The 19,687-nt window shown below is 41.2% G+C and overlaps 1 protein-coding gene across 2 annotated transcripts in view; it reads left to right on the top strand.

The window, feature by feature from the left end:
• Positions 1-9,995: 9,995 nt before the first annotated feature.
• Positions 9,996-19,687, top strand: part of EFNA5 (ephrin A5) — a gene marked incomplete at both ends in the record, with an annotated part of 208,357 nt that continues 198,665 nt past the window's right edge. For both annotated transcript variants that reach the window (XM_082498097.1, XM_082498098.1), the window contains one exon: positions 9,996-10,120. In XM_082498097.1, the coding sequence (XP_082354223.1) occupies positions 9,996-10,120 (125 nt within the window). The remainder of the gene's footprint in view (positions 10,121-19,687) is intronic.

The following is a 19,687-nucleotide window of genomic DNA, read 5'->3' on the forward strand; positions in this document are numbered from 1 at the left end:
AGATGGAACACATTAAAAAAAAAAAATCATAATGAAACAAGAGGGATCACGAGTGCCAAAAGAGCACTTTCTCTCATCTAAGTTTTTGACATTATGGTCTAAGAAAATAAAATTCTCATATTTTCTTCTCTAACAGTACAATGGTTTGCAAGGTGATGGCACAGCTGATGATAAGGAGAATAATATTCACTTAGAACTGGGGGAAAGCAGACAATGCCTTTCAAACTTTTGCAATGTTTTCATAAATTCATTCTCCACTACATCCACAGCAGTTTCACTGACAATGAGACTATAATCAGTCTTGCTATGCAGGCTTAAAAAATTTTAACCTTATTCCTTCTCTGCTTCTGGCTTTCTATGACCATTCTCAGACTGGCATTTGTCAAGCTGATGTCTGTTTTGTTGGCATAGATCACACATGGCAGCTAATTCTGCTGTGTTCTTGTTTGGCTGAGCCTAATCTATTGGAATTCAAGAGTCAGCCAAACTCGGTATACTGTATGCAATGGAAAAGGCTGCATACGAAATCTACAACAGAAGTGCTATGTTAGCGGACCTCTCTCAGTTAGGAATAAAGAGGGTTAAGAAAATGTTCTCCTAATCCTTTGTCTCATGCCCCTGTCTTGAAAGCTATGGTTTAGTTGCTTTCCAAAATGTCTTTGATAACTCTTCTTCTTTTTCTTTTGTATATTGGAGTTGACACAAACACAGGACTGTAAACGCCAGGTACCCAGTCATGAATGTGAGATCTGCTATTTAAAAAACACTTTGGGTTCGCTCTTCAAACTCTACTCTGAAAACTGTGCAGAAGCATATTTTTTAAATTAGAAGGTAGATTTTCTCTTAGTCACATGATTCTAAGATTATATTTTTTTTTGTGAAAAACACTGTTGTAGTACAAACAGTACAGCTGAAGACACTGCAAGTGTTTTCCACATTGCCTAAAGTAAATGTGTCTTCAGCATTTCATCACTGAAAACGCTGAGATTTCTTTTCTCAAACTGATACCTTCCCAGGTGCATAGCTGCACACAGACCTCCAGAATCTGCTTGCTAATTGTAATAATATATATCAGCCTTGTTTCTGTTTGTTCTTTTAACCAGATAAGACTTTCTCCACAACACAAAGGACCTTGTTCCATGGCTGCAGCACCAGTGTTAACTGTTGTTCTGCAAAGTAAACAGCACTGGTGAGAAGCTACACCCAGTATCCACTGAGGTAACCTTTACACCATGCCAGCAGCCCTCTTGAAGACCACCATCTGCATAGGCCACGTGCCACCTGTGGCACATAACAACTCACTGTCAGGTCTGTTGCTTCTGTTAAGAGAGCAGCTCCTCTGCAAACGGCTCTCCAGCATGTGATGGACTCAAAGCTTGCATTAGCAAAGGGCACCTGAAGCTTCCTAAATGGAAAGACTACCTAGTGCCATTTAGCTAGCTTTGCATACAAACTTCTGTCTTTAGACTATAAAACTTTGCCTATTACTTGTGCTGCATATCAGGGCGAGCGTCTCCAGTGCTAAGAGAGCAGAGTTGTAGCATGATCTGTAATAACCTACTGAGCAGCTCTTTGTTGTTTGGGTTTTTTTCCTGTTGATTCATTTTCACTACTGTGAGTAATGTTAGTTGATGGGTGGTGCTGTGTGAGGAGGGAACAGTGTCAAAGTCTAAGGCTTTGCCATGCACTGGAAGATATGCACAAGTCAGCACAGGGTTTTGCAACAGATAGGAACTGTTTATGATTTTATGGCTTATAATTCATATATGGAATGGGCAGCAAGAATAATGGTTGCAGTTTTGCAAACTTAAATTGAAAATGATACTGAATGTTGATTAAATTCTGAAAAGTGTTAGAGGGTATCTTGCGAAATTTTTTACTCTTGTAAAGTGTTTTATTAATAACCAAAATTAATATTCATGTTTACTACGAGGGGCTTGAAGGCAATCAAGTGGAGGGTTTCCATCATGTTTCCAGATGATAACGGTAGTCCACCCCGCCTTGATCTTCTGACTTGTTTTTCTTCATTTATCTGAATATAGACAGAAATAAAACCCTGCTAGCCATCCATCCCATGCAACAAGACTTAAACAAGCAACGAACAAAACACAGCGGGCCCATAAACAAGATCAATGATTTGTCCACTAAACAGCGTATTTCTACAAAAACAAGAACCGCATATACCTGCAAACACCTATTTCTTGTCACATACTATTTTTAATTCAGTATTCAGCTTTACCTGCACATGTACCTCTTTTGGTTTTCTGGGTTTTTTTTGTTTGTCTGTTGCATTTTTTTATCTCCTTCTGTCTATTTTGAAAAGGCTGCTTAAAAACAGGGTTTCTAAGCAAAGACTGATGTTCTAGACCAGCAGCTGCAGTTACTCAGTGCAGAGGAAGCATCCTGAAAAGCTAACTTTCACCAAGTGGACTCTGGAAAAATGCAGTCTCAGCATAGGCATTTGAAGAGCGTGCAGCATAAAATATCACTTAAAAATATCACAAGGTCAAACGGGATAATTATTTACCTTAACTGGTTTCAATCCTGCCACGTCATCATAGGAGATGCACAGATGCTGAAGTGAGAGCCTGCTCATGTAATGTAATCTGTAAAACGCATATAGTGTAGTGGCTCAATACAGAGCTTTTTGCAGAAGTGAACAGGAATCAATGGGATAGCTATATTCATACTGTCCACTGTATCTGATTGCTTTTTTTTGTCTTATACTTTAGTTTTACAGTATAGTACATAATCTTTCTTGCACCTACGAGCTTTAAGTACTTGTTTCTACAGTGATAATACCAAAATCAGATGTTTTGTAAGATACTGGCTCTGTAATAAATTAAGATTGAGCAATAGCTTTCAGAAGTCTGTTTAAAATATCTTTAAATTAATGTCTTCAATTTGGAGAGTGTGGAAGAACTGAAGTGGACGGCAAAAAGGAAAGTTATACGTTTATCCTAGGGCCATGGGTTCTCTTGCTCTGACTTTATCCCTGGGCTATTTCAGTTATGTTATTATGTTGATGACAAATCAGTGCAATGGGATTTACTTTTTGTAAAGCTAGAAACTGTACACGGGATCTTGACTGGGTAGAAACATATGCTTTTATTTGGACTTTCAAAATGATAGTATTAAAAATATTTAAACTTCACATAGATACAAATTTAGAGCTCTTTAAAATGTATCATCAAACAAATTCCTCATAATTAGATATTTAGTAAACATGAACAAAAGTATTTGTAAAGACAAACAAACACGAATTAGAATGGCAACACACTGTATCTAAGTTATTACCTGTATATGTGAAGGGAACATTACACTGAACTTCAAAGTGGATTTTTATATTGTCTCAAGGGGTAGATAAGTACCCTCCTTCCATTTATGTTTTTGAAAATCTCCTCCCTTGTAATTCTTTTTATCGCAAACTTAAAAAAAAAAATCATAAAATGTCAATATGAAGCCAGGAAATATTTTGGGTTTGTTTTTTTTTTTTTTCTCAAACTTTTCCTCAATGTATTAAACTACTGAAGTTTCCAGAATAACATCCAAATAGTTATGTGGTGAAGAGGTCTTGCCTGATTTGTGAGCTGAAGCTCTTTTGGCTGCTCAGCCAGACACGCAGATTTTAAACTGATAAATTGAAATGGAAGCAAAGCTTATATGTGTAGATAATTTTCATTAAAAACAATAGCAAATTTGTAAGAACCATATGCAAAAAAGAGGTATGTATGATTACTGGACACAATAACAAGCCTGAAAATGGCTCCAAATTATATCTGCCCCCCCAAGTTGCCTAGAATTCATTACCGTATTTTGTGTTAAGGCATTTTCTTTTTTTATACAAGAATCTCGAAGTTACTCCGTTGAACATCTAAAAACATGAACTTACTGAGCCTCAGTACATCACAGTAAAGCAAGCATATAAGTTATCTCTGGTTGGTAGAGTGGAAAATGAGGGTTAGAGAAGCAAGGGAGTCACCAGACAGTTTAATAAAAAGAATATCCAGAATCTTCATTTAACTCCTCTGTTCTAGCCAGCTGAAAATATTCACAGTAACAAATAAATACCGGGTCAGGTTCGTCTGCAGCCTTTTCATTCTGTTATCTTCCATAAGATCATTTCTTCCTCTCTGGACAAAAAAAAAAAAAAAAAAAAAAAAAAAAGGAAAAAATATTCCATGTATGCAGTAAACACACAGAGTCTCTCACAGGTAAATGTATCTGAGAGGGAAAAAATATCTCCAAGTTAGAGAAATCACCTAGAAAGAAAGCTCTTATCTTACTCAGGAATATTTGCAATCAAATGATGAATACGCTTCTCTATAAAGAACTCAGTGATTCTCTCTAACAGTATTATTTATGCCTTTGGTACCTACTCCTCTCATATGGAAATTAGTCTAAGATTTTGTTCTGTATTACTCTTTGACAGTTTACAGTATCAGGGATTACAGTAAAAGATGAGAGAATTTGTAATGATTAACCATTCTGTTCAGTTATTAATTTGCAAAACTTGAAGCTGAGATTGCTTCTAATTCATTTTTCAGCAGCATATTTATGGGATCAGAGAGTGATTAAAAATATAAGAAACTGTGATGCTTTCAGGTCCTGAAAAACACGTTTCTAGGGGTACCACTGATAAACAAAAAAGCTGGGGTTTTTTACAGTCCTTTTAACAAAACATCAAAGATGATTTAATCATAGGCCATCCAGAGGAATATACATTTTTCTGCCCAGCTACCTTTAACCAAATTCTACTGAAATGTAAACACAAGATTTAAAAATTCTCTTTTTCACAAAATTTAGATAAAAAAGTTTTGAAATGCAGCTATATTCTTCACTGATTTGCAATACACACCCATTTTTCCAGAAGGGTCTTTCCTTAATTCTCTGGGTTTTAACTAAAGTTAAAAAACCCATGGGATTTACTTGCTTAACTCACTTAAAGTCACCGGAGTTCACATTAGAATAAAGCTGGATTGGGCCCTATTACTTAGTTTTACTTCTGTAGTACTACTCAAATTTATAAAAGATAAAAATCATACACACAAGCTATGGAAAAAAATAGAGATATCTATGTTATCTTCTGTGTTTCGTGGATGTGAAAGTCTCTTTGAATGGCAAAGCAAATTACTTAAATTACTTTAACAATACTACCCACATTGCAACACCAGAAGTCATTTGTATCTGTTTAAGATACTAAGTATTGCTGAACAATGATAAAAATGCCATGTGTATTTTTAAGGGAAACTAGGAAAATAAAAAAAAAAAAGGAAAATATTCAGGTTTATCACTTTTCCCTGAGACAAAGTCTTAAGCTACGCTTAGTTTAATTATTTTGAGGTACGTGATCAATTAGCGTAGCAACAGCAGCACAGCATATCAGTACACTGAAATTCGGTGCAACTAGCGAGAAAGTACATGCTGTACAGTGTAATGTTAAAAGACTCATTTGCGCTGTGAAGTGGGAGATCCAGGGGCAGCGACAGAGGTTTGTCAGAGCCAATTTCACACACTGACTGTGCCTAAGTACGTTTTTTTAAACACTGTATTCAAAATAGTTCAACTGATGCTGAACCACTTCTTAACAGTCTTTACCTTTCTGCCATACAAAGGATAATGCCAGCGGCCAGTGGTACGCAGAAGCAGTTTACAACTATTATATCAATAATTGTTTAATCACGTAATCACAAAAATGGAGGGTGGGCAAGGAGTTGGCATGCTTCTGGGTATTGGGTATTTGATGGGTTCATATGAATTGGTTATAAGGTAACAAAAAGCTCACTTTCTGTTCATTAAAGTATTATTATTTTACTTGTAGAAGTAATTGATTTCTTATTTTGAGTCCAAAGGATTTATGTCTTTATATTATTTATAAACTAATAAGATACAGCCACCCACAGCTTGCTTACTAAGTAAAGCAGGGAAAAAAAAGATATCTTTCTGCTATAGTCTTTTTTGGAGGGTTTTTCAGTTATTAATATCTTGACTCCTTTTCACAGCTTTGTATATGCTAAAGAAAAACCCAAGTACTATAGTCCTGCCAGGATATTTTATATAATAGATTAATCTCTGACTCTCCTATTAAAACGTTTTTTAAGTTGTACAAACTGACCCCTCACTCTTTCCCTGTGATGCTTCTCACAAGACACGCACAAAGAAAAAAAAAAATCATTAAGCTTTCCTTACAAAAAAAGTATTATTTGTTCTGCTTCCTGTAATAGCAGTGATTTCCACATGTCTGTCCACGCTAGAGAAAAGACGATTAAGGAGACATTGGATGTGCCCATTCCTATTCAAAGAACTCAGTTCAAAGATAGCAAAAAATTGGAAATGCTGTGGGGCTTTTCTTTAATGAAAAGGAATGAAAAAGTTTGGGTTTACGGTGCCGGTTATACCTGGGGTATTTGGCTGATGTAGTTTATATCCTACTAAGACTAATCTACAGATGCCAACATATTAAAAACAAGGCTGAAGGAGACCAGGGGGAGACAAAATTTAGGCAAGTTGTTAGGCCTTTGATAATAGGGATTTGAAAATAGTACATATCCTTTGCTAAAAATAAAATAATATATAAAAATAATAAAGTAATAAAATAATAAAAAAATAAAATGAAACAAAATAAAATAAATCAAGGGATTGGAGTGTTTCTTTTTAACTTCAGTCTGTGCTCCCTCGCTTCCATCACTTCGGGGGGGGAGGGGGGAGAGGGGGCGTGAAGAGCAGGAACCCCACACTGTTCTCCAGCAAAAGGCCGCACAGATTTGGTGGTGTGACCGGTGAAAATTAACGTGGAACGTTTTTTATACCCTGAGGAAAAAAAGAAAAAAGAAAAAAGAAAAAAGAAAAAAGAAAAAAGAAAAAAGAAAAAAGAAAAAAGAAAAAAGAAAAAAGAAAAAAGAAAAAAGAAAGAAAAGGAAAAGGAACTAAAAGAAAAGAAAAGAGGAGCCGAGACACCCCGACCCCCCTCGCCCGACGACACCGGAGTGAGGGACGCGGGCGCCCGTTCCCCCCTCCATCCCCCCATCCCCCCGCCCTCCCGCCGCTCTGCGCCTCCGTCCTCCGCCGCTGGGGGGCGTCGGGGCGCTTCCGAACGGCGCGCGGGCGGGCGGCGCGCCCCGCCCATCCCCGCCGGCGGGACGCCGCGCCGGCCGCCGTCACCCCGGCAACGCCGCCGGGGCGGGGGCGGTAGCAGCGCCCTCCCTTCCCCCCCCCTCGCCCCCGCCCCCGCCCCACCGGAGGAGGCCCTGTGCCGCCAGCCCGCCCCCCCCCCCCGCCCCGCCCCGCCCCGCCCGCGGGAGCCGCTCACCTGCCCGCGCTGCGCGGCCCCGCGGCTGCCGGCGGCGCTTGGGTGGCGGCCAGCGGCGCCTCACCGCCCACCTCCTCCTCCTGCGAGCCGATGTGTTTTTTGGCGGCGAAGCGGCGGCCCCGGTGCCCACCAGCCGCCTTGCCGCCGGTGGCAGAGGGGTTGCGGGGCGGTGGCGGGCGGGGCTGGAAGGCGAAGGCAGGCGGAGCGGAGCCTACCGTGTCCCCCCGGGTTTCGCCGGTTCACGCAACGCCCGGGCGGAGGGGTTGCGGTTCGCAAAGCCCTGCGGACGGTGGTGCCGCCGCTCGGGGCGGGCGAGCCGAGCCCCGCCGCGGGGGAAAGCGGGGAGGGAGTTTTCTTTTTACGGTGGAACCTCTCGGCACAGCGTTTGCCGTGGCAGACGGGAACTCATCGGTACGCAGCCCGCGTACACCCCCATCGCAGCGCCCGGCGCTGAAACGGTTACGTTTAGCAGTACGGCTGCACAGGAACCACTCCGATGTCTTAGTAATTCAATTAGTCAGGTTTCCAGAAGGTGGGGTTGGGTATTTTTTTGGCAGGGAGGAGGAGAAGCCTGGGACGACGCCTCCCTTCTCGTGTTGCAAGCCAATCAGGTCGAGGTGTTAAAAAAAAAAAAAAAAAAAAAAAGGCAATCTGTAAGCAAACAGCAGGCTGTGCCCTGACTGGCTGCGCCGGCAAATCCCCCCCCTTTCCCAAGTAAACTGCATGCAAAAATCCCACATGATCAAGCAGCAGCGCCCGTGCTGCGACCTGGCTGCCTGCACCTCCTCCTCGCCTTCATCCATCACGCACACCAGCGCCAGATCCCGCCTCGGACACACGCGTGTGCATGTATGTATGCGTGTGTACCTCTATATACCGCGTATCTCTCTCTGCGGCTGCCTGTCGCGCACACGCATGCACAGAGGCGAGCCAGCAGCAGCACGCCAGGCTCATAGCTTTTCCAGGCTGCTGATGTCGGATTTACACGCAGTGAAGGGACCGGTCATTGCAAGAGGGGGCGTGACTGTTTAAAGATTTTTTTTTTTCTCCCTCCCATAAAGCAATTTATTATTTTTTTTTTTCCGAAACTGACTTTTGCCCCTCCAATCCTCGTCGCTCTTTACGATCCCTCCCTGCCTGCCGCTGCATTCAAGTTTATTTATTTGCCTGCTGGCGTGGTATATTTTTCCTCGCTGCTCTTGCTGCTGCTTCAGAAGGAAAAGGGGGAGCAGCTATTGGGCAAGACCGAGAAGAACTGGGGTTGCTTTTTTTTCCCCCCTGATCTCCTTATGTAGTCATCTGAGGGGTGGATTCTTTTTTCCCTCTCACCCCCCTTCCTGCTCTTTCAAACTGTTTTGTCCTTCCGCAGAAGTTGATGTTCCCGGGACTGGACGCCGCTTTATCACAGAGAGGCTCCGGGAGGCTGAAGCAGGAGATTTCCGCACCTCGCCGTATCGCTCCATTCGTTCCCCGAGCAGGAGAGGTCGGCCAAGACCAGCATCATCAGAGGAGTTTGCAGGCTTGATTTTCCACTTCGAGGTTTTGCTTTTTTCCACGCCCTCTCATAAAACAATTTTTTAATTTCCATCTCCTTGGTTTCCACGCTGCAATATTTATTGGATTGGCCCTTCTTTTTTTCCTGCCCCCCCCTACTTTTTTTTTTTCCTCCTTTTTTTTTTTTTTTTTTTTTCTGCCTTTGCTGTTGCTCAGTCCTTGGTGCATCCACCGCCCAGGAACAGGAAGGACAAGAAAACCACTCCACAAAGTCTCCTTCAAGACACTCTCTGCTGCAGAACAGGCTCCCCAACTCCATCAGCGCACCAAACAAACTCCTCAGGGCTTTTGCTCCTTCCCGCTGCCCCTTTATTTTTTTCTTTTTTTTTTTTTTCCTTTTTTGTTTTTCATTTGCGGGGGGCGGAGGGCCAGGAAGGAAGACACAAACTTTGTACTTTAAGATCTGCTGATACTTCTCGCCTCTCTCCTAGCCGGCGGCCTCTAATATACTGCCAGGACCCCCCGGGGGCTTCCAGGGGATCTCCTTTCCCTCCTCCCCGCTTTTCTTCCCCCCCTCCCCCAGCTCCCTCCATCCGCGTGTCCCCCGGCCGCCCCCAAACCGCGGGGCCGCTCGCAGGGGGCGAAGGACCGGCGCAACTCGCCCGCTCGCCCGCCTCGCCGGCGGGCCGGTGTATGTCGTGCCGTGGGCTCCGTACGGGACTCCCGGTGAATGAGCACCGCCCGCCGCTTGCCGCCACCGCAGCCCGCCTCGGCCCCCACCTCCCCCTGCCGGGGTGAAGCTGCCTGAGGCACCGCGGATCGCGCCTCCCGGCCGGTTGCTCGTCTGCGGCGGCAGGCACCCTCCGCTCGCTGCGGCGCGGAACGCCGCGGAGCCCACCCGCTCTGCGCCTCGCTTTTTATTTATTTATTCCCTCCACACACACGCACACACACCTCCCGCGGCCCGGCTCGGTCCCCTCTGGCCTCCCCTAAACCTCCCCCCCACCCCCCGTTGTTTTTTTTTTTATTTTGTTGTTTTTTGGTTTGTTATTTTTTGTGGGTTTTTTTTGTTTGTTGTTTTTTTTTTGTTTGTTTTGGTTTGTTTTGGTTTGGGTTTTTTTTACTTCTTCCCCTTTTCTTAATTTTCCCTCCCCTCCCGCATCCCGTCTCGCCGCACCGGCGGCCGGGCGCGATGCCGCACGTGGAGATGCTGCTGGTGGCGGCCGCGGCGCTGTGGGTGTGCGTGCGCGGGCAGGAGCCCGGCGCCAAGGCGGTGGCCGACCGCTACGCCGTCTACTGGAACAGCACCAACCCCAGGTACGCGGGGCGGCCGCGGGCGCGCAACGGGCGGCGGAGGGCGAGGGGGCTCCATGGCGGGGTGCGTGGGGGGGGGTGCGTGGGGGGAGAGGGCGGGCGAGCGAGCGGCACCCCGGCGCCGGCGGCTCTGACACGGCGCCTGCAGAAACTGCTCCGGCGACAAGACGGGGTGGAAAACTTTATTTTTTCGGAGGGTGTAGGGCTACGGGCAGCGATGGTGGGGCGGGTGGTGGGGGTATTTTTCTGCCTTCTTGCCCCCCTTCCCCAGCGCTGCACCAGGGTAGCCGCTTCTCGGGGCTCGGCCGCCGCCGGTCGGCGGGCGAATGCGCCCCCGCTGCGGGACGAACCGCCCCTGCGGTCGAGTCTGCTCCGGGAGTTTGGGTGGTTTCGAGGGGGGCGCAGGTAGCGGCCCCCTGCCTGTGCCCCGGCGGGCTCCTGCGGCAGGCGGGGCTGGGTGCCGAGCCGCCCGCCGGTAAGCGGGGAGCCGGCGCCGGGCAGGGAGGCGGGGGTCTCCCTCCCCGGCGGGACGGAGCGGGGCGGCCGGTCCCGGCTTGGCGGCAGCCCCCGGGCGGCATCGCCGTCAGGGGCAGCAGCCGCGGCGGAGGGGTGGCTTCCCCTGTGCCCTGCCCTGCGCTGCCCGCCCGGCGGGGGGCTCTCCCGGGCAGGCTAGAGGTAACCGTGAGGAAGCGAGGTAGGTACGCCGCCCCCGACCAAAGGGGATGCCGGTGTCGCCGGGGACAGGACGGCTCATCGCCGGTGTCCCCCCGTCGGGGCTGAGCGGTGCTGACACGGCCTCCCTGCTCCCATCGCGCCCGGGCGCGCCAGAGAGTTTCTGACAGCAGGCTTTGCATGCGGTTCGACGAGCCTTCTCCTGGAAAAGGAGAGTTCGTTTAATTTTTCTGGAGTTTTCCCTCACGTTTAGCATCAGAAAATTTCAGTCCTGCTCCAAATGGTATCCATGTGTTGTGGTAGAGAGTCACCTGGGTGTTACATTTTTTGCCTTGTTAAAGTGCGTGTGAGCACACTTTTTTTTTAAGTCTGTCAAGCTAGTCTAAATCTGGGGACATTTTATCTTAGGTTATCTGTTTTTTATGCTTCTGATACTGCTGTTTGGTTCGAGATTAGCACATTGATTTTTGTCACAGGTCATGTTTTTTAATAGATCTGTGTTGCCTGCAGAAAACTCTTCTACTCGGTATTCCAGAGTGGCTTCAAAATAGGTGATGCAGAAGTTAACGGGCAGAATTTTCAAGTGCCCAGTTAGCTAGTGTGTCCAGCACTTTAATACTGTGTTCCTGGTAACAATGTCTCAGCAATAAATATTTGGCAAAAAAAGCTTGAGACAGAGAATTTATTTATAAGTAACAATCATGCTTGGGAATGGTGAGCATCTATAATTTTAAATGGCGATCCCTATATTTTCCTCTTTTTACATGTGTTACTTGAAAAAAATTGTTCAGAGTGAATAAGACAAAAAGTTACATTTCACATCATGCACATCAAAGAACATATGTCCCCAAAAATGGCTTGTCTCTCAAAACAACTGTTGTTGTTAAGCAAAATTAAATGTAACTGCTGGAAAAAAATATAAAGTAATATTCGCAAATCCCACTGGGCAGAAGGAGGTTTGTTGAAAGAAATAGGTTTGGTTAAATACACACGTTGCTGGCATAACAGCTAAAATACTTCAAAAATAACCTTAGATTCAAGATTTTTCAGTTCTACTCTTGCATGTGATGAGCTTACACAATAACTGCACATAGGTAAAGATGTTGAAGGTACAAGGAATGCTTACCTGGTCAGTAGGTATTATGCATTGAATGGATTTGTAAGAATTCTAGTAAGTTTAATACTATTTTATTACTGCTAATGACATGTCTTCTTAGTCTGACATTAAACGTCAGCAGACTGCAAAGAAAACTTACTTTTGTTATTCTTCCAAACACTAGAGGAAGAGTTAATTGTAAGATGTTTCTAAACCTTCCCTTTTAAAAACAAACATTTTTTCTTCTCTTAAAATACTCACTGGCTCTCACAAAGGAGGTAGCTATTTGGACATATCATGTTTGTGAGTTAAAAATATGAGAAAGAGCAGGGTGCAGATATATTTCTCCTTTGTTCTATACAGTGTGCCAGTTTTTGTGTGCTTTCCAAGTTACATGATAATTACAGAAAAACAGGCAAACACCTGAATGGTAGGTATAAGAGACCCAAAGAAAAGAAAACATTTCTGTTTTGAATTCGTTTCGTCAGAATCTAACCTGAAGGCAAAATTCACTTTGGTTATCAAAATTTTTAGAGCAGTTAACAATGTTGCAGGAATAACTTCACAGTGATTTATCTGCTTCCAGAGACAGACTCAGGAGATGAACAATCTGTTTTTTATACAGGTAGAAGTAAGTAGGAATGCTTACTTGGTGATGACCATTTGAAATTAGAAGACAAAATATACTGTCGTACTTCCAACACAAATGCCACCATTGTGCTTTAGCTTACTTCTTTAGTGTGTTTATTCAGAATTAACAAACTGCTGTAGAACTAACTAATTCACTTTAAAAATGAAATGTTGATCATTTTGATAGTGATTGGAGGCACTCTAAATTACGGTTTCATCAAAACTTTGAAGAATTTAATAATGATTGTACTTCCCTCAGATATGATGATGGTTAAATTTTTAGTAGGAAACTCCAGCAATTTATTGAAATACATAAAAATCTCATCCGTATTAAAAGACACATTAGTAGTAGTCGAGTGGCCCAATTGATAAGTGCTCCTGGTGTGAACAGTATTTAGTAAATAAAAAATCCTAAGAGTCTATTAGCAAAATTCGTATTACATTTCTTGGTTAGTTGCCAAAGTTCTGCTAGAACAATTAAAAAATGTTCTATGATCATTATTGTTAGCATGGGTGAATGATAAAGTTGTACATTCTTACGGACCCTAAGTATTTTCTTAGAAATATTTTAAGTATTCCCATGTCTTATTTTTGTTATGTATTTAATTATCAATATACACAAAATACTATCAATGCTGTAGTCCAATTCCAGGTGAGAACGTGTTGAAGTGTTAGGATTTTGAAGTATAATAAAATAAGGGTTTTTAATTGGAAATTAATCCTCAAGTAAGCTTGAAAATGTGTTCTAAAATTTTATTATTTATGTAGGCTTAGAATGAATTGTACATAAATTCTAATTATCACCTTAAAGTGCATTAGTCTTTCAGCACTGTTTGCATATGGGTTCTTATATAGGACAGCAAAATATTATTGTCAAAGAATATTATTCTGAATCCAACACTTAAAACAGTTTGGGGAGTTTATTTTGTAGTAGAACATATTTATTTAATCCTGATTACTAGTGTCCTTGTACGTAGAATTCAGCCAAAATGTCATGTACCTGGGTCAAATTTTGAAGCGGTTTACTTGCTTAGTGCTTGCTATTGCTTTTAATCTTGTCAGAGTTCAAGCTGAACTACTTGTTGTAATTATTGCTATATTCTTCTGCTTGCAGGATTGTGGTTTATATTTAGGTATTTCCCTATAAGTTGTTTCAGTGACAGGTTATGTAGCTTCATAAATTGTTACTAGTTTCAAGGTAGTTAAAAAGAGTTGTATTTCAAGTCCAGTTTCTGGTCATATATAGAGGCCAAACCTTGTAGTCTCAGGAAAGCAAATATTTTTTTATTAGGAGTATTATTGGATTTGGCTGTATCTTATCCAATAAAATTGCGTATAAAGTTACATCCACAAGAGGATTATTATAAAGACGTAGGATGCTGACATATTTTCTGTTTGTGTATTTGTGTGGATAATAAAATCAAGAAATCGGATGGTAAGTAGAGAATTTAGATACTGAAAAATCATTTAAACTTCAACTGGTGAGTTCCCATAGTTAAGCCTGATACCACAATTTGATCAATATTGCTGGCGGGTTTTTTAAGGTAGATATTTGGAAGCAGCCAACAGAAAAATGAGTGGATGCTTCTGAAAATTCTATGCATGGACCAGAATTTCACAACCTGGATGTCTAAACTTTGGTGAATTTTCTAGCTGAGTATTTAGGCACTGATTCAGAAAAGCATCTGACGTCCCTGAAGTGCATACCAAAGCACTTAAGTTCCTTTGCAGTTCTGTGGATGAATGGAAGTGTTCTTAAGTGCCTCCCTGAACCAGCCAAACCCGTAGACTTAATTTTGAGGAGCTCTAACTGTGACTGCTTATGCACGCCTGGCGCTCCTCGGGAGTACGCCGGCTGGCTGGCTGGATGTCTGAGCATCCATCCTACCGTCGTCCATTTGTACGCGTTTGCAGATTTCACCATGGCATTTTGGTTGTATGTGCTGAGGTCATGCGGCTGGGTTTTTTTTGTTTGTTTGGTTGGTTTAGCTTTTTTGTCTTCCGTCTAGAAATAGTTCTGCCCATGTACAGAGATTGGGGACACTGTGCAAAAATGGTTGGAATAGGAAGGGAGGCGGTTACATGTGTTAAAAAACAACTAGGAAGTTGAGGACGAAGAGGGGCAAGATCAAGGAATTTGCTTTGGTTTTGGTATTCTGTGTAATTTTTATATGTCAAGGGAAGCATAAGAGCTTAAGTGCTTGGGATATATATATATATATATATATATGCACGCACATATATATGTATATATACACAGCTATTTTGAAACAGCATAGCTTGTATTTCGAGAGCATTTTATCCAGCAGCTTGCTCTGAGAGCTGAAGAAATCTCTGACTGATTTCTTGTAATTAAATGATCAGTAGTAGAGCCTTAAATTCTTTACACCTACTTTCTGTGCTTTTAGTAGTTTCACTAACACCTTGTGTCTCCAAAAGAATATTGGTGTTTATTTTAAAAGCGGGGTTTTGAAACAATTTGAATCGTTCTATGGAAAAACTACACAAAGAACAATAGTTTCACTGGCTTCCACCTTCGTATGAAAGGCACCTTGTTAAGTGGTACATGGTCTTCATGAAATGCTTCTTATTAAATCTTTTCCAAATGCACGTAGTGAGGACACTTCACTACATTGTTTCTGCTAGCCCTGTATCCTTTTGGAGGGGGACAGATAAAGATGAGCCGTCCTTTCTCTCCCCTGTTGCTGTGATCCCAGTAATCTACCAGCTTCATGCTGGGCTGAGAAAATGAATGACTGCAATTAGTCCTTCAGGAGTCATGGTCTTTGCATTCATACGGAGAGGCATATGTAATATATATGCATTTGTATGCGAATATGTATGCATTTCAATGTATGTATATGTGTATATATATGCATATATAGACGTATGTATGTATGCGTTGAAGTGTGTCATTAGAAGGTGATGCGGTGTAGAGTAAATCATGAATGTTGTGTAAGGGAAAGAAAAATTTTTTTTAACTGGTGAACTCTTGAATGTTTAGAAAATGAATAGCTTTGCAAACTAATTCCCAGGTCCCATCTTCCAGCTAAGATCTTTTGTTTTAAAGGTAAAAATAATATTAAAAAAAATTATGTGTATGATCTGTGTTTTAATTCATTGCCATCTTCCCATTGTGCTGTTTCTTTGCACGCTAGTCGTCCACAGGTCAGTAGGTGGGCAGATAGATAAGCAAGCACCCAGGCACACAAATGTAAAATGAAACAGAGAAGATTTCAGGGATATGCTTAGAGAGCTCTGTGGGCTTATTAGAGTACTTTGTTACTGCCTCTTCCTAAACCAGTCTGTTGCTGCGCAGAGGACTGCGTTGTTGAAACATTAGACTCTAAGAAGCCGCGTAAAGATGGATTGTCATTTGCATCATCTTAGAGCAGATACTAACAAAAGTGCAACCTTTCCTCGAGAAAACATGAGTAGCCAGTAGTTTGACCATAGCTGTGAGAAGTACCTCTCTTTCTTCGGCTCACTGTTTGTATTTCAGGCATTTTTAATGCAATTAGAAGTAATTTGGAACTGGGATTTTCTTCCAGTAATCATTCTTTGCTATCCTATCCAATTCTGAGCATTGTTTTTTAAAAAATGTCTTTGGTCTCATGTTTAATCGATTCTTCCAGTGTTTCTCAATGGTGTAATTCACTGTTGAGAATAAAGGGCCCTGTTTTGTTTAAGTTTGCTTAAAATTTAGTCAGTCAGCAGCACACCAACATAATGAAATGGAAACGTTTGGTTTAAAATAAACAGACATGTTATTGAAATTGCTTTCTGGTAGTATTACAGTTATTGTGAGTAAGTCCTACTGTAATGTACTTCAGCATAGCTGAATGGAAGAATAGAATCCTTCACACATTAGAAGTCTTCCTTACATTTTTGCATTCTCCCCATTCATTGTATTCTCTACAAGCTAGATTATAGTTGAGCTCATTTAAAATGGTGGGTATTATTTTATAGTGTGCAAACATGTATAGATGTACGAAATCCTCTTTTTTAAGCAACTGAGCATAGATTGTTACATTACAAAACCACAAATTCCAACTCCTACACAGTTTTTAAAATAATTTGTGTTAAAGTCAATTATTTGAAAAAAAAGGTGGCTGTTTCGTAAGGATTGAGATACTTCTCTCCTGTGGAACTCCAAGGTTTCCAATAAAAGAAAAATACACCCCCATATATTTATTTATTTATTTTTTTCATCTGGGGAAGCATCCTTCATATTTTACTGTTGACAGGTTGATGAAAAGACATTGTTAGATCCTAGTTTTATGAAAAAAATGAGTTTGTTTATTTTTGACTGCTGCAAAATGTAGAGGAATTGTTTGATGCCCATGTTCTGCTAACTGGTATGCTAGGAGCTTTATGGCCATTTTTCTGTTTAAATGCATGACCAGTAAAAATGCTGTCAAAAAAAAATCAGCTAACAGATACAAAAGAGTCCTGTTAATTAGTAAGATCTGCTTGAATAGCTAATACAAATTTATAGCAAATTCCTCAAGTTTGGTGATATTTAGCTGAAAAACCTTGAAAATGACAATTCTTATTGTCACTTGCATTAAAATTTAGTGGAAAAATTTATCTGTCCACGCTAATATGTGGCTTGGACAAAAAGGATCTTAGGCTGACAAAACTTGTAAGTATAGTATAAGTTAATTTTCACTTTGTTAATTTTTTTTTCCATCATTAAATCAGCATATTAATTTAATATGGGACTGTTCAACAGTAATACCCTCAATAAAAAAAATTACTTCATGTTTATCACTGAGTATCTTTATATTTTTTTTTTGTTTTCATTGAACTTTTGAAAAAACATTTTATTCGATAGGCATCATCTTTAGTTTTTTATGACGGTAATGAAATGATGCTAGAGTGTAGAAAAGGAATGATTTGCTTGTGAATCATCTGGTGAGGCGAAAAACCGGAGTAGGAGATACGTTTTCTTTGACTCTGATCACCCTCTGCTAAAATATTTTTTGTTCCATTCTTAAAGATAAAATTTGGCCTCATGACATTTAAAAGGATGCATATTTTGTCCGAATGTATTTTGTTTTGTCCGAATGTATTTATGTTTGCTGTGTAGCACAAACATTCTTTGTTTGTTAAAATAATATAATTTTTCCGCTACGAACTATTTAGTTTTTTTTGCTTGGGAATGGACACTGGCCAGTGGTGGACATATTCACATTGTGTGAGTTGTTCACCAATAGTAGTAGACCACTGCGGCCTTTCCCTAGTGGGTAGCAATGAAGCACTACCTTTTTGCTTTTGTGGACTTCAAAGTGGTATTTTTCTTATTCAATTGCGGTTCAGAAGAACTATCTTCTCTCTGCAGACATTCAAATCACATTATCTTATCACACAGGTAATTGCTAAGAAATATATATATAAAAATTGTTATTATAATACTAGTACTATACATGGGATTTTTATTTTAATTTTTATTTTATGTTTGTTTTAATTTTGTAAATAAATTTGAATATCTTATCTCAGCCTATGCCTTTGAAACTGGAGCCGAACACATTCTAAATCCTTTCATCAAAACTAAACAAAAGATACTAAATCTCTCAATGTCTAATATTTTGTTGTTTTGGTAGTCGTTTATGAATAAAATATGGATGTATTTTTTGTGAGGAGACAGGAAAAAGTAAATACTTACTGGTAGATTTGATGGTGATCTTTGTAGCACAGTTATCAGCCTGTGATGCTAGTTCATTAGCGTTAGATAAGGACTGTTAGCAGCTTTAATGCTGCTAGGTCCCCTGGAATTGTTAAAAGTTGTTGCAAATAAATTTGCTAATTAATGTTGTTAATGAGCAGGGAAACCAGCTCGTTTGCGGTTTTGTTTTGGTTTGGTTTGTGTTCTTTGTTGTTTTTTGTGTTGGTTTTTTTTTTTTTTTTTACTTTACGTCTAATCAGATTTTAAAAAAAAAACAGTTATGTATTCATACAGGCAGGGCGTTTGGTGAGCAGAAGTTAACAAAGTAGGAGCTATCAATCCTACTCTCTTTCCTATTGTTTCCAGAAAAGAAGGAAATAAAGAGAGACTCTGGAATTTGAAAGTATTGACCTTCTGACATGCACACACAGCATGGTCATTGCGCTGGCACATAAAGTGCCTTAAGCCACCATAATGGCAAACTGCATTTTTGAAGTTACTGATATGAGAGCCAGCTGGATGGGGGATGGACAGCCAACATTGATTCTGCAGCTATTTGCAAGTTACCACTTTAGAGCCAGACAGCTTCACTTTTATATTCCCAAATTTACCACTTAGGAATAATGTTGCTTTGTTCGGCTTAGCTAGGGATTTGCGACTGCTACATAGACTTAAAACCGTTTGGTCCAGAATTGTGTGGTCATTCTGCATAGAGATCTGCTTCACAGAGTAATTTCATTCATCTGGTGGTGGGGGAGGGATGAGAAACAGTGAAGGGACATTCAGATATAGCATTCTTCACGGAAAATGCGCATCCACATTAGCTAGTCGCTTTTTTTTTAAAATCTTTTTAAAGATAAAGGCAGAGATTTGCATCAAGTAGTTAAAAGCCAATTCAGACCCGTGTCTTCAGACAACATGTGATCTCCTGGATGGGCTCTCCATGTGTAGTCTGGAAAAGACCTAATATTTCATGTACTGCAACAGCTCTTCCCTCCTCCCCCGCCTTTTTTTTGTTGTTGTTTGTTTATAGTTATTGCTCCAATACACTTATACATCTTTTTGCAGTTCTCTTGGGGCTTAGTTTATTAAAAATTAGTGATCCATCACTAAGCGGGGTACAGTACAAATACTGGTGCTCCCAAAAGGGAGGGTTTGTGCCAAACCAGAAGAAATAATAGGGATACAAACGCTGCCAAAAAGCATGTCTCCCAATTGCTAATTAATCAGGCGAAAAAAAAAAAAAAAAACCACGAAAAAGCACCTCAGCAACTACAGCTGAATGTGGGACACTTTATTGTAAATATTGAATAAAGATATGTTAAAAGGGCATAGTATCTTTTTGTTGGTAGCTATGTATAATTTAAAAAAAAAGTCAACTCTGTCAGAATTGGTGGGGATTTCTTTTACATTGTTGGCATTGTCAGTGGATAGACCTCTTTCAAAAACCTCATGCTACTTTTGAATAAAAAAATACCATTTTGTCTATTTATTTTTTCTATCT

The sequence above is a fragment of the Vanellus vanellus genome (genome assembly GCF_965231255.1).
Source record: "Vanellus vanellus genome assembly, chromosome: Z".
Lineage (NCBI taxonomy): Eukaryota > Metazoa > Chordata > Aves > Charadriiformes > Charadriidae > Vanellus > Vanellus vanellus.